This window comes from Phanerochaete carnosa (genome assembly GCF_000300595.1).
Source record: "Phanerochaete carnosa HHB-10118-sp unplaced genomic scaffold PHACAscaffold_3, whole genome shotgun sequence".
In the NCBI taxonomy this organism is placed as follows: Eukaryota; Fungi; Basidiomycota; class Agaricomycetes; order Polyporales; family Phanerochaetaceae; genus Phanerochaete; species Phanerochaete carnosa.
In genome coordinates, this window is record NW_006767630.1 from 3,312,662 (window position 1) to 3,327,064 (window position 14,403).

Consider the following 14,403-nt stretch of genomic DNA (forward strand, 5'->3'; position numbering starts at 1 on the left):
GACGCGATGCGTTCCCGGATTGGGCGGGTGCCTTACGAAATGGCGCCCCTCCGATCTCAGCGGCTGTGTGGACCCTTGTGACCGGCCCAGTGACTCAGCGAATGACGGGCCTCGAGGCGGCCGCGGCTACATTGTCCGTGTCGCTTACGAGAGAGCGTCTGGGGCTCGCTGCACGAGATGAGAACAAAATCGGAAAAAAATTGGCAGGACAAGTGAGGGCATCGTCTCCGGTCGCTGGCCGTCGCTGGCGAGCGTCGGACGAGGAGGCCGGACATGATCGGGCGTCTCGGCACCCCAGTTCTGATTGGCTTGGGCAGCGGGCGCTATGTGTCTGCCTCGAGCGTCAACATTCTCCCACGTCGCCGGAGGTGGGGACCCCCCGATTGCGTTGGACCCCGATAAGCGCTCTACGGGGGCTCGGTCGGGTTGATGGGAGGTATATAAGAGGGCGAGCGTCTTCGGGGTCCGGAGCCAAAGTTCAGTCGCCGAGTATGGATGCCTCACAGCCGCTGGCCAAAGACAGCTCTCGCACGGTTGAACAACCGCCCAGAGTACATATACCTCAATCTTCGCCTCCACTGCCTCTCGCCCCTCATCTCATCCCTCCTCCGGTCGACTTGAACAATCAACATCTGCCCACCACGACGTCCCCAAACCCCCCGCTTCCACCCCCTCCTGCCGTCATGTCAGACGTCGCGCAGAGCCCCCGCAAGACCGTCTCCTCCGCCTCTGCAAACGCCCGCGCCCAACAGCAGCCGCAAAAGAAACCCGGAGCGCCGAAGCCAAAAGGCGCCGTCAGAGCAAAGTCTGGCTGCTATACCTGCAGAATTCGCCGGAAGGTACGCGTCGGGCGTTCCCCAGGGCGTTGACGCCCTCTCTGCCCCTCTCTTCGTCATTTTAAAAGAGTTCACCGATCGCTCACATCGCGCGCCTCTAGAAATGCGACGAACAACCCAACGAACATGGCGCTTGCCAGACTTGTGTGCGCCTCCGTCTTCAATGTCTCGGCTTCGGTGCTAAGCGGCCAGATTGGATGAGGGTCAGTCGACGCTTTGTGCCATATAGGCGCAGAAAATTTTACTGATGGTCTTGTGTTCATAGGAGAACAACAGTGTTACGGAGTTGAGAGAGAAGATCAAGACTTTCCTGGCCTCGCAGGGCATGATCAAAGGGCACTCTGGCTCGGGCCCACGGTCCCAGGAAGGCGAGCCGCAAATCCTGACCCTCGTCGACAACCTCCAGCCCCAACCACCTTCATCCCCCCCTACCCCCACACTTTCTTCGGGCTCGAACGACCAGCACCGTCAGCCGCAGGGTCCTGAGTCGTATGTCCGCAACGCGTCCTACCATCACCCGCCCCCTCCCTCGATGCCGCAGGACCAGTCGCATCATCCATACGCGCCGCCGCCGTCGCAGACCAGTATGTACCCTCCTGTGTTTATGTATTCTACGCCCAGTAGTAATTTCGTGCAGCCTGGTCCCATAATCTTCCAGAGCTGAATGCCCCTAACCATCCCCCTCACACTCATGATGCGTCTCTCGGCAGAGGTCCTCTCCTGCCCAACGACATCTTGTATATGCCCTCCAACCCTATTCCAAACCCTAATAGTATAGTGAACCCGATGTCTTCTTCTGCACCTCCTCCCCCCTCGTCGTCTTGTAAGACTCCGTACCGCTATTAGTGTATTATGAATGTATTATGCTCAATGCCCTCTTCGTTGGCAGGGCCGTCGTCGTATAATGGATCGTTTGGCTCAATATCTTCTGCGTCCGCAATGTCTGTCTCACCAACGTCTTTCACTCAAGTCCAACAGCAACCCATGCAACAACCTGTGCAGCAGCCAATGCAGCAACCTGCACAACACTCCATGCAACAACAGTCCATGCAGCAACCTATGTCATCCGCGCAACAGCCCGTACAGCCCGCTCTTGGGAGCAGTTTTGGTTCTTTGTATACGGAGTCGATCTACCAGACTGACGACGATGCTCAGGACTCACCAATCCAAGATCCGAGCAACGCGCTGGCCCTCGCCTCAAGCATTCGAACCTTTGACCCCTCGATACCCTATGAGCAGAATGGCCTTGTACAGCACTACATGTCCAACGTCCTGCCCATCCAATACCTCCTCTCGGACTCCTCAGTCATCCGTAATTTCATCTACGACCTCATCCGACAAAGCTCCTCTGCTCGGGATGCGGCATGTATCCTGGCAGCTATGCATCGCGATCGCATGGGCATGACTGTCACCAACACCGTGCCCGTGCCTCCACCGCAGTTCCTGATACGCCGGCTGTTCGAGAGCTTGGCGGGCAAACAGCAGATCAACGAAGGAGACGCCATGGCTGGCCTGCATGCTGTCTCGACCATTCTCTTCAATGGCGGCCGCGGGGCTTGGGAAGCTTTCCTCGCCGTGGCAAGCCAGTACGTCTACCAGGTGCTCATGAATCCGCGATACCCTGGCCCCGAAGAGGTGCTTCGCAACTGCTCTGAGAGCACACGCTTCATCGTGAAGACGACAATGTGGTTCGACGTACTCGCTTCTGTGACTACGCAGCAGATCCCCCGCTTCCTCATGATCTACCGCCAGCTCTTCGACCGCACCCGGCGCGCATACATCGAGGACGCGTCCCATCCCGGCCCGCCCGAGCTCTCGATGCTCCCCGTCATGGGCTGCGAGAACAACATCGTGCTCGCGATCGCGGAGATCTCGAACCTGGCGTGCTGGAAGGAGAGCCAGGTCACGCGACACTGCCTGAGCGTGCCCAAGCTCGTCGAGCGCGGCCTCGAGATCGAGGCCAAGTACCTCACCCCGGGCGGCGCCTCGTCGCCGTCGCAGATGCGCGTGAACGGCCTGCCGAACGGTGGGCCCTCTGCCGCGGCCGCGGCGATGGCGAGCGCCGCGTACTTCGACCCGTCCGCGGCGGCCTACACGAACAGCGGGTACGCGTCGGGCTCAGCGTACGGCCCCGGCGCGGGCACGGCGCACGGCGCGCCAGAGGTGGAGCTGCGGCGGCGGCTGACGAACGACATCTTCCGGGCGTCGGCGCGCGTGTACCTGCACACGGTGCTCTCGGGCGACTACCCGTCGTGCCCCGAGATCGTCGCGGCGGTGACGGAGGTGATCGAGTGCCTGCGGCGGGTGCCGCTCGACAAGGCCCTCGTCTCGCGGTCCGTGCTGCGGAGCGTCGTGTTCGGGATCTGCATCAGCGGCTGCCTGACCGACAGCCAGGACCAGCGGCGCTTCCTGATGCACCTCCTCGACACCCAGCAGCGCGAGGCGGTCGGGAACGTCGCGGAGGTCAAGCGCCTCATGCAGCACGTCTGGACGCGCAGGGACACCGAGGGCGGCATCGGGCAGCCCGTGAACTGGCGGGACGTCATGCGCGACTCGCAGCGCGAGCTCCTGCTCCTCGTTTGAGCCTTTTATACCCCCCACGCACACACACCTTGCAGGGCGTCGGCGTGTCGTCCCCGGCTACTATTTAACCTTTCGCCTTGGCGGTGCGTTGCCCCCACGCCGCCAGCCTCAAGCCCCCTGGCGGCCGCTCATGATGCCCTAGACCCACCGCCCACCCCACTGGCGCAGCAAATTTTTTTTGACCGACGCTGACAGGTCCCTAGCGCTGTCATGGAAAGAGAGCGCGCGCGGTCGAGATAGAAACCTAGCGAACCTCATAAAGAACGTCTATGCATACCCTCCAGTCTCTCGTCATGTCTCCCCTGTCTGCTGCCCATCTGCTCACATCATAAAACCTTTTAGGAACGATATGTTTTGCTTTCCCGCTTGCTTTGCTTTCCACGTCCATTGATACCTCCTTCATCCCCCCTCTGCCAAAAATACCACTCAGCAACGGTTGTACATAAGCGCAAACTTCTCTCCGCCTTCTCGCCTCCCCGGTTCTAATGCCTCTGTTGTACCTCTTCATCATCATGGTATCGCTGTCTAGTTGCTTCCGATCGCTTCTACGTCGAGTTTGGAACTCTCTCTCACGTCCTGTGCTGTCTAGGATCTTTTGAATGTAATCTTCACCGGGTCGTTGACCTCCTGGCTGCCGTGTCCGCTGCACGCTTCGCCGGTTCCCAGGTCTGTCATCCTCGCCAACTCTGTTTCGCTCTCAGGGCCGTGTCTGATTGAGCCCGCTCGCACCTGCCGTCGCCGGTGGCGAGCCTAGGAGGACGGCGGACGCAAGTTGGATGAGCCGCGATGGTGAAGCACCTCGGACTCGAGGACGCAGGATCCTTCCGTGCGCACCAGTGGGCCGCCTCGAACCTTCCTATCCCAGCCTCACCCACAGCCCTCACGCGTACGGCGCTCGCTGGAGCCCCAGCTTCGCGGGCGCCTGTGCGGAACAACGCGTGGGCGCGCATATGTGCTTGGACCGAAGACACGGGCCGGGCCTGCCTCTTGCGGACAAAGACACTTCGCCAGCCTCCGTTGCGACGCGGCCCCACGAGCGCCCGTGGCTGGCCCGAGCTCTGGCATCTGCTAACTCATCTCAGCCTCCAGCTAGTGTCGCCGGCGAGATGTTCCAGCTCGCGTCGCAGGACCTGCACGCCTGGGCTCTGCGGCCAGAGCTGAAGTGTCCCGCGCTTGCGGCCTGGGCCTCAAGAGACTTGACGCGTGCACGAGGGCTCCACCGAGAAGGAAAAAAAAAAAAAAAGAGGTGTCACGCACAGCTAACGCGTTTGTGCCTCTGGCACACCAGCAGGAGCACATGTTGCAGCAGCACGCGTGGGCCGTGTCTGGCGGATCTCGTCGCAGGGTCGGCGGCGGGATCTGCCCAGTTTTGGCATGCCCGAGCTCGCGCGGGCGCCACAATAGCCACGCTGCGGCCGCATCCTGGGTGGTGCGCAAGGCGCGGCGGTGTGTCGTTGCGCGATAGGCCGACGCAACGTCCGCGGACAGAGGCCTCTGTGTAATGTGCGCTGCCGCCGGAAGCTGGGGGCGATCTGGCGCGTCTGATGCGGCCTTCGTCGACGGACCCTTCTCTCGATTGGCGAGCGTTTTTTTTGTCTATTCCTCCGAGCACCCGCGGACTGGAGCCCTGCCGGACGAGGCTAAAATGTCGGTTTTTATTAATATTAAATGGCGTCAGGTCCCGCTCTGTGCTGCTAAGCGAGTGGCTGCTGTCGTCGTACGCGAGCGATACTGCCACCGCAATATTGGTGCGAGACTACAGCCTCTGAACAGCTCCGGGATTTCGGCACAGGGTGGACTGCTTGCTATCGCTTACAGGCCCTGCTGACAGGGTCTCGACCGCTTGCCCCCGACTCGGTGCGTGACCTCCTTACAGCATCCTGTGCGATAGTAATGCCTGCAGCAGCACGGTGAGGACGCTCGTCATCCGTTCGTCAATTTGTCCGACTCACCGCTTCCACGGCGTGGCTCAGTGGTCCACATTGGTATGAGACGTGCTATGGTCAATCTTCTCTGGAAAGGAAACTAAGGGCTGGCGCGCTTCGCTCCACAGGGTGCGTGCCTGGCGCGCTCTTGTCATTGCACGACATGGACGTCCGAACGTCCACCGAGTTCGGATCTTCATCGTCGTCGTCGTCGTCGTCGTGGTTCGCTACCCACTCGAGCTCCGAGACCTCAGGCTCGCGGTGCACGAACCCTGAGGGCACAGCCGTGCGCCATCGGTTCCGAGGACCGAATGCTCTGCCCGAGAAGTCCGTAGCAGACGTGGCGTGTCCACTGGCCTCTATATTTGATTTTTATGTTGTCGTTATTACCTGTAAATGCAGTCCTTGCGATGACATGGCGGGTACGAGCGCACGCGGCTCTCGCGTGGCGGACCGCCTGGGGCGGCCCCGCAGGAAGCGTTTCACAATGTCTCACAACGATGGCCGGGGCGATTTGCCCCAGACGTTCCGATCGCCCATCTTTGTTGCTGCGGGGCGAAGAGGAAGCTAATCGCGTCGCCACGAAAGGGGGTGCCTGGGTCCGGTTCTTGTGGAGTACGCCGACGGTGAAACAGCCTGCCGTCATGTGTCGGTTTGGTCGCAGACGTGTTTGGACTTTTTAGCTGAGGGGCTCGTGCTCGAGCACGTCGATTGGACAGCCTGAACCCCATTCCGTGCGATTTCTCATGTTGGCTGACTTTCATCCGTCGGTCGCATTATTAAGGCTCCAGGCAACAACTAACCCGCCTTTCAAACTGTCCCCCGTCCGAGCAGCTGCATGGACCAGCGAAACTTTCGCTGGACCTGTGTGTGCAGGCTTATCGTTTCCGTTCAGGTTTGAGCCGTTATGTTTTTCTACGGAGCACGCCAGCAACGCGAATCAGTGCAGGAAGCGGTTCAGGCGTAGTCGAGGTGGGGGAAATGCGGCTCGATATTCCAGGGATGCGCAGGCCGCAAACTTGGGCTCGAAGCGGATCAATTTCCTGCCGCGGCCTGCCGAGGCGCCATCAAACGAGCCTGCCGCGTCACGTGGGCCTGCACCGAGAGTTGTCGGAGGTTGAGGGTTCGCTGTGGAAGACCACGCACGCTTTCGAGTCGCTTTAAGCGTAATGGGTCCGCACACGTAGACATCGTCCTGCTCGAGGCTCGTGCTGTTCATTCAAGCGGGCAACTTATCAGCGGGTGATATCAGGATGCTGTTGTCTGGCTGACTCTGCCCCGCGTGAGCCATCGCCAAAGTTTCAACCGGCACACCTCTGAGCGAACAAACCCTCTATCATGACGACTGGTCACACGGATGTAGATCATGCCATGGTGCCAGCGAGAGCTGGGAACAAACCGACGACGGTGCGTCCGACTGACCAACTTCCGTCTCATACGGAGTGATACCCTCCGGATGATCTCACCACGCTAAGGCTCATTTGGTGGCGCGGGCGGCGTCGAGGCGTAGCAGATACAACATGTCGATGATGACGATTGTGATAGAGAGTAGCGGACAGAGAGAGTTGCCGCGGACGAGCGTGTAGAAGGGCTCGCTTGCAAAATACCACCGACGAACCAAGGAGCGCAGAGGCGCCGTGTCTAGGCGCGCAGGCGTCCGGAGACCTTGCAGGCGGAGCCCCAGACGAGGGCCGACCCAGGGGCTGTTTTACCAGCGACGGCGTGCACCGGGGGTTTTGCCCAAATAGGGGACGTCCAGCTCGACCTCGAAGGCCGGTTCGCAGCGAGGGCCATTCGAACGCACAGGAGTGCACAGGATTTCTGTGCGTGCATAGGGAATTCCTGGACCCAAACGATTGATCTGTGATCGAGTGTGCCGCCTGGTTTTCCCGCAAAGGACGCCGAATGGAGGAACCACGAAGGGGGACCCTTAGTGACGATCTCACCATCAAACGGCGTAGAGCCGTAAGTGCTACTTCTAACCCTCGGTATTCACGGTCCTGCCGACATACCTAAAAGTACCTCTCCTTTTCAGGCCAAATTCCCCTCCCCCGTCCCTTCTCTCTCGCCTCTCCGCGCCGCACAGCTGCTTTCAAACAGCTTCCCGCGCACACACCGACGAGTACTTCTTGAGCATGGCGTTACTGACCACAGCACCTTCATCACCCAGCAGTAGCAGCCATCCCTCTTCTCCCGAGTCCGAACATCTACAGATGGACACCTCCACCACCCAGAACGCGTCGCCTCTGTCTCTGACATCTGTTCCAGCTGCCGTGGCTGTAGAGGCAGACCAGAGCCAGGGCAGCTCGCCGAGCACTCCACCGAGCTCGTCCGCAGCCGACTTGGCGCGCTCGCGCTCGACGGGCAGGGGCGGTTGCTGGTATGTAGCGGCTCGCCTAGCCTCGGATGACGCCGAATGCTGACTGTCGGTTTCGTTCGCCTGCAGGACATGTCGAGTACGTCGAAAGGTGTGTGCGGCCCGCCGCTTTACATAAAATTACGACATGGGTGCTCACCCGGGGATCGACGCTTAGAAATGCGACGAGGAGCGCGTCGACGGCGATTCGTGCAAGACATGTCGCCGACTAGGAATCGACTGCTTGGGCTGGGGACCTCGGCGGCCCGACTGGATGAGGGTGCGTCGCGTCCGTCATCGCAGCTGATTACTCTTCACTCACCGTACGCCCACAGGATAAGGAAAAGGTCGCAGAGTACAAGGCGAGCATCAAGGCCCAGCTCACACGTGCAGGCCTCATCCGCGGCCAGCCTCGCGCGACCTACAGCTCCCTCACGTCCTCCTCATCGGCCCTTGCTCAGTCCCCGGCGTCATCTTCATCGTCCGATAGGTATCTCTCAGGAGCACTCGCAGGCCCCGGGCCGAGCACCCTCCGGGCTGGTCGGAGCGATCCCTACCCATCCTTCCCGCACGGACGCTCCTACGAGCCTTCGCGATACCACCATGCGAACACTGTGATGTCCGCCATGACCGGACTTGGTACGTGGCTTCTGCATGCTTCTTCGCTGAATGATGGGTCCGACGCCGCTTTGCAGACGCAATAAGCGCCAGTCCGGAGCTCTCTATGCCCTCTCCGTTCGTCGCACCGAACAATGCGTTCAACCAGGCATCGCTCTCGTATAGCAACGATATCTCGTCCATGTCTAGCACGTCGTCATACCCACCATTTCTTCATACCCCTGAGATTTCTCCCTCCATTACACCGGGGCTGCGTGATTCGCCCTTCAACGAGCAGTCTGAGCCGTACATCCAATACTACTTCGAGCACATGCGCAAGCTGCAGTTTGTCCTTCCGGGGAAAGAGCTCACACAGACACTCGCCTTCGTAGGTTCTTTTCGAAGTGATTTTTCTTCCAATGACATCACTAAGAAGTCAATGCAAATCTTAGATTTTGGCAGGAGAGCCACAAGGCCCGCTCGAACATGCCATTTGCGCACTCGCTAGTCTACATTCGTCCAAGGCCAACGCCGCACAGCATGGCTACGACGCAGCCACCGCCACCGCTGAGAGCTCCGACCGCGCTATCGATCGACGGTTCTACAACAAAGCGTATGTCATGCTCATGACCGCCAAGGCCACAGGTCGTCCATACGCCGAGCGAGACGCGGTGGCCGCCGTGTACCTGATCAGCTACCACAACCTCGCCGGCGGCGGGACGGGCTGGACGGCGCTGCTCGAGGTCGCGTACGACTGGTTCGCCCAAACCGGCATCCACGAGGAGCAGAACCCGAAGTTGGCGCTGGTCAACATGAGTCCCGCGCAGAAACTGGCGGCCAAAGCGACGATGGTGCGTTGTCGGTCCCTGTCTGATTCTGCTCGTGCCCCTTGCCCCCTTCCCGCGTTTGATGTTGCCGTGTGTGCCTGAAAATCCGCTGACGTCCGCTTTTTTTTGCATGTGCAGTGGATCGACACGCTCGCGAGCGTCGTCTTCACACGCCCGCCGCGGTTTCTCTCTCTGTACCGCCGTCTGTTCGGGAACCAGGGCGGAGCGGGCTATTGGGCGACGACGAACAACGACCAGCTCGATTTGCGCATGGACAGGCTTACCGGCTGCCCCGACGAGGCTGTGCTTGCGATTGCCGAGACCGCCGCGCTTGCGCACTGGAAGATCACCGAGAGCCAGAAGGGCGCGCTCAGCGTGCGCGAGCTCGCCCGTCGCGGCGAAATCATCGAGCAGACGCTCCGCAGCCAGCCGGCAAGAGTATACGACGACTCGCCAACTACCGAGGGGATGCCCATGCTGCCGACAGGGCTTGCTGCGCCTGCAGATGCTGCGGCGGCTGCAGCCATGGGCCCCGGCGCTGACGAGCACACGCGGCGTACGGTCGCCAGTATCTGGCGCGAGACGGCTGTGCTGTACCTGCACACTGTCATCAGTGATGCCCACCCAGGTGAGCACCGCCCCGTCCGCGCTCGCTTGAAATCGCGCAGCTGATGTCGTTGTCGCGTCTTCCTCACAGGCGTCCCCGAGATCGTCAAGGCGACGAACACGATCCTGGACTACACGCAGCTGCTCGGCCCGTCGCACTTTGACCGGGCGATGATCTTCCCGCTCGTCCTCGCCGGCTGCATGTCCGACGACCCGCTCATCCGCGAGCTCGCCAAGGGGCGCCTCGGCTGGCACCGCGACGACTTCTACAACGGCAGCATGTCCCAGGCGCGCACCTTTGTCGACTACGTGCACAACAGACGCCAGGCCGTCCGTCACAGCCACCGCGCGAACGTCACGATTGACTGGCGCGAGTGCATGCGCGAGCGCTGGTCGGCCATAACTCTCGTCTGAGCCCAGTTGCGTTGCAAAGAGTCCTCCGGCCCCGCCCAACGCGGGGCACGTCTTGTGTTGCTAGACTTTCGGGTCCGCTTTCGTTTTCAGGGTTCTTGAATATCTAAAGGCATTCCTGTCCCTTTCATCCACCGCCCGTTATTGGACCCGCATGTACTGATACTCACCTAGAAGTGACGCCCCCGTGTATTTTTTTCTTCTCCTATCGTACCTCGCTGTATATACCCGAGTGCTCTTCGAGTGTCCTAATATAGTTTTGTGTCGATTAGCCTGCGCATGCTGTATATGCGAACCAAAATATACCTGTGTGGTTCATTCTCCGTCCCCGCGTCAAGTTCGCCGCACTCTTGACGGAACCGAACGGCGCTCGAGAATCCCGACGTCAAAGCGCTCGGCAGGGAGGGCGCACCGGCGGCTGTGGCAGATCTGGCGGGATTCCCAGTTAGGAAATGAAGGCGCAGCGTCAATGACGGGCGTCGAGAAGCTCCGGATTGAATTGAACTCGGCGCGGACAGTAGACAATTTGGGTTTGGTGGGTTATGTCGCGCTGCATTCACCGAGTTCGGAGATTAGGGTGACGTCGGTTGAAGTCGCTGCTACTGTGAACAGTGAGCATGTTACGCTAGGTGAGACGACAGCGGGAGGGAGAGGAGCGGCGACTCACGCTGAGCTGGGTATATATACGGAGACGACGTATGCTACAAACCGCCGACGCAACCATGAGCCAAAAGGATCAACTTTACGCTTCCGCAAAAACTTGTGTGCGAGGAAGAATAGTAGAACACGGCCTCAAAAGCCAGGGTCGCGCGAGGCTCGGCGATGCTCATGTGCTGAGCTCACTCAAGGACAGCACGCGAATTGTAAGAATTTTTGTGGTCATGGACGAGGCGACGGATGCAGCACCCGGGAGCGAGGAAAGGATGGGAGGCAGGGAGGCGTGAGGGTGACGAGCAAGGATACACGGCTATATACCGATGCCTCGGGAAACCAGCTCAGCCAATCGGACTGCGGCATCAGCGCTGTAACCGATCCAACCTGCCGCTCGTCCCCGGGCGCGTCCGCATTGTTCGGGCGCCCCTCTGCCTATTTCGCTGCGATCCCGCAGCGTGTCCCATCTAGTTTCAGCCCTAGCTCCCGCCCTTGTCCTGCTGCCTCCTCGCGCACCTGCGCACGCAGACTCGCCCTGTGCGGCGGCGGCCAGGGGCAGCCACCGGGCTGGCATGCACCATGAAACTGTCCCTCATTTCCGCGTGCTCGGCTCTGGCGCTGAGACCGACCCTCGGCGCAGCGCGCTCTGGTGATATCAGGACATGTATCATGAAAGGAACATCCTAACACAGGAATGTGGGCGAACACACCCGCAGACTGCCTCGTGCGCCCCAGTCTGATGCATGCAAAGCTGTGTCCGCGGCGGTATGTCTTGATAGACATAATCGGTACAACCTGCGCGCGTCAGGCACTGCAGCACCTTACAACACTCCGTTTGGTCAGTCGCCCCCACAACGGGCCCTGTTTGTCAAAATATGCACGTAGTCACACTGTTATCGGTCAGGGCGCCCTTTACAGCGCTGCCGCCAGAGCCACGGGCGGCGACCAGATACGGGAGCTAAAATGCCGACGGGTCGTTCGCCCCGTAAGCGCAATATGTCCATCTCAACGTGTCCTGGTAGGTCTCTTCGCTTGTGCGTTTCAGCTCTTTATACGTCACTCGTCTTGCGTAGGAGTTACCATCCTCGTTCCGCGCTGTACTGCATCTACGCAATGTCCGGGCCTGCCCTTACGGCTCTGCTGACGGCTGCTATGGTGTTGAACGACAACGCGGAGACAGCATAAAAAATCTCAGCGCAGTGTTATCCGTCGGTTGTTGGATGCGCCCGTGTCCGTCTGCGGTGGAATTCGAGTAATCATGATCACGCCCACGCGCATCGTGTTTAGAATACCGTCACCGCTGGGGAGCCTTCTTGTCGGGTGAACTGAGCTGGCCCCTCAATGAAGAGGTTCTACTTAATCAGTGCCTGTGCGTCAGGGGGTGCTCTGAAAAGGTCCCAAACTCACGTCGCGAAGACCCTCGTGGTTCCCCGTCATGGAGGAGTAGGTTGGCACGGTCGACCTGATACTCCTCCATTCATGGCTCACATGCGCTAGTCAGACGGTAGGTCATCGGCAGAGTCTACTGCGAAAGCTCTATTCGTCTCTCACAATCACACGATTCCAGCCAGCAATAGATGGCGCAGATACCCGCTTCCCTGCTAACTGTCGTGCGACAACGCAATCTTCAGGCGAAACTGCGGTAACATGATCCTGCCCCTTCGGAAAATCCAATTCGATATTGCGGTGCGCCGTTGGCATGTTCCTAGTACGCCCCTTCATGCGCGCTTGCTGACGGGAATCGTTGTCTAGGATCCGGCAGGTGGAAATCGAGTTGGTGCTTGTACCATGGTGGGACACCGGACAGCGCTGTCCGAGGAATATCCTCTGCTCGGCATGCTTGGCCGCAGATCGGAGTGAAAGAGTCATTTGTCGAGAATGGGCTATGGCTCGTCTCCAGGATCGTCCTTCTACTTCTGCGAAGGCCACCTCGTGTATACAGGCGCTGTTCGAAGCTGTCGTCGCCTGACGCCAGACTGTGCATCTACCGATGGCGCTCGGAGGTTCTCTCTAGCTACGTATGAGCGTCCCGCCACGGGCAGCTGAGATGCATCTTGGCTGCTCTGTGGAGGCCTTTCCGAGGAGACCTTGCCGCGCACGCCATGCAACACGACGATGAAATCTTCCTCTCTCACTTCCCAAACAAGCGCCCTCGGCCGCACCGCGCCTCAAGCGTTACGCCACAAAAGTCCATGGTTCTGTCTCCGCCGGTCACGCGAAGGCAATGGAATATGATGCTCCGGATGGCTTATCGATATGGCAGACTGAACAGACGGCGTGCTGCCCGTTCATTCGAATGAACGCCCAGGAAGGACTTCGTCCAATGTGCGTACGGATAGGCTAGTACTTGGCTTTCTTTGACTGGCCTATTGGAGAGCTTGGCAAGAACACCGTGCGCAGCCAGAGCGGGGATGAAATAGGTATTGCGACTACCAATCGCTCGCGAAGTTCTGTCAGAGATTTATTCCCGCTGAGGCTATGTCGTTTCCCAGGACATGCCGACCATTTGCTTGCAGAAATACTGCTACTTACGAGAGCCCGCATTAACAGTCGGACCGGTGCCTTGCCCTCTGCTGAGCGAGCATGTGTGATGTTGCGCGGTGAGCCTGCACAGTCTTCTCTCTGGTCCACCGGCTTACTGATAGCTAGTTTATTGCCAGTGTGTGGTGCACGTTTTGTATCGCGCTCGTTAGAAGATTGGCCATATCTGGCCTAGATGATCCTAGTCTTAGGGAGATGTGGCAATGCATGCTTCGTACATATTCATGCTTCCCCTGCGCTAGGAGTTGTCCGATAGCCATGTTCTAAGTTATCCTTATCCGCTCACCCGAACTTCACTTTGCGAAGCCCAGTCGACTTGCCTCATCGGCTCGCTCGGCGTACACTGCGTGATCATGGTATTCCCCTGAGCCGAGCTGCAAGAGTCAACGAGGACCAGACCTACCGGCATGAGGTCATGAGAATACCGCATTTATTGCCTCGGGCCTTGTTTCCCGCGCATATACCGTCGCCGTTTGGTGTTAAACATGGAGGCCGGCATGCTTCTTTCACCGCAAGCCTGAGCTCCATCCGCACACACCTAATCTACGGACACGCTCACATATACGTCTGGATTACGTGCCTGGCAGTTTTGGTTGTATGCGCAATCCTCGTGTTGTCTCTTCAATAAGAAGCTCGGACCGCAACCGAGGTGAGTGCTCTATTGTCCGCCTTGGCTTGGCCTCGTGCGGGCACACACACACACACGTACTAATCACAGCTTTCCGTCCATATTGTGTGCTAACACCGTATAGCGAGTGCCTTTTTTTCATGGGGGCTGGGGCTGACTCGGACTCGGATCTGTATTGACGAGCAGCCCTGCTTACAAAGTCGCACGAGTCAGCTCGATACGAGCTGCATTCCTTTATTGCCGGGGAATCTGTGCTTGGAAATCGTGCAGATATGCTATCTGCTTAGAAAGAGTCTGAGTCAGAGGACAGCTTGAGAATCTTACGCGAGGGAAATATTGTTGTACGGCCATGATTATTGATATAGCGCCCGGCCTTGCGCGGCGTTCGCGGACGAGAGCTTGCAAGTATTTGTCCGAGTCCCTGTGGTATGGTGCGGCTTTA

General features: G+C 59.2%; 2 protein-coding genes across 2 annotated transcripts; both read left to right on the top strand.

Moving 5' to 3' along the window:
- Positions 1-472: 472 nt before the first annotated feature.
- On the top strand, positions 473-4,283 carry PHACADRAFT_252862 (uncharacterized protein). The gene has a single exon (XM_007393748.1). It carries the CDS (start codon positions 1,776-1,778, stop codon positions 3,417-3,419), a length of 1,644 nt encoding a protein of 547 aa, XP_007393810.1. The 5' UTR covers positions 473-1,775; the 3' UTR covers positions 3,420-4,283.
- Positions 4,284-7,479: 3,196 nt separating this feature from the next.
- Positions 7,480-10,144, top strand: PHACADRAFT_193620 (uncharacterized protein; the record flags this gene model as incomplete). The annotated part of the gene is made up of 8 exons (XM_007393749.1): positions 7,480-7,724; positions 7,791-7,812; positions 7,879-7,980; positions 8,036-8,339; positions 8,396-8,685; positions 8,750-9,148; positions 9,263-9,752; positions 9,822-10,144. The coding sequence occupies 8 exons, from the start codon at positions 7,480-7,482 to the stop codon at positions 10,142-10,144; spliced, it is 2,175 nt and encodes a 724-aa protein (XP_007393811.1).
- Between the last annotated feature and the right edge of the window lie 4,259 nt (positions 10,145-14,403).

Coding starts and splice junctions, on each gene's coding strand:
- PHACADRAFT_252862 (XM_007393748.1), top strand. CDS start 1,776: ATGTCTGTCTCACCAACGTCTTTCACTCAAGTCCAACAGCAACCCATG.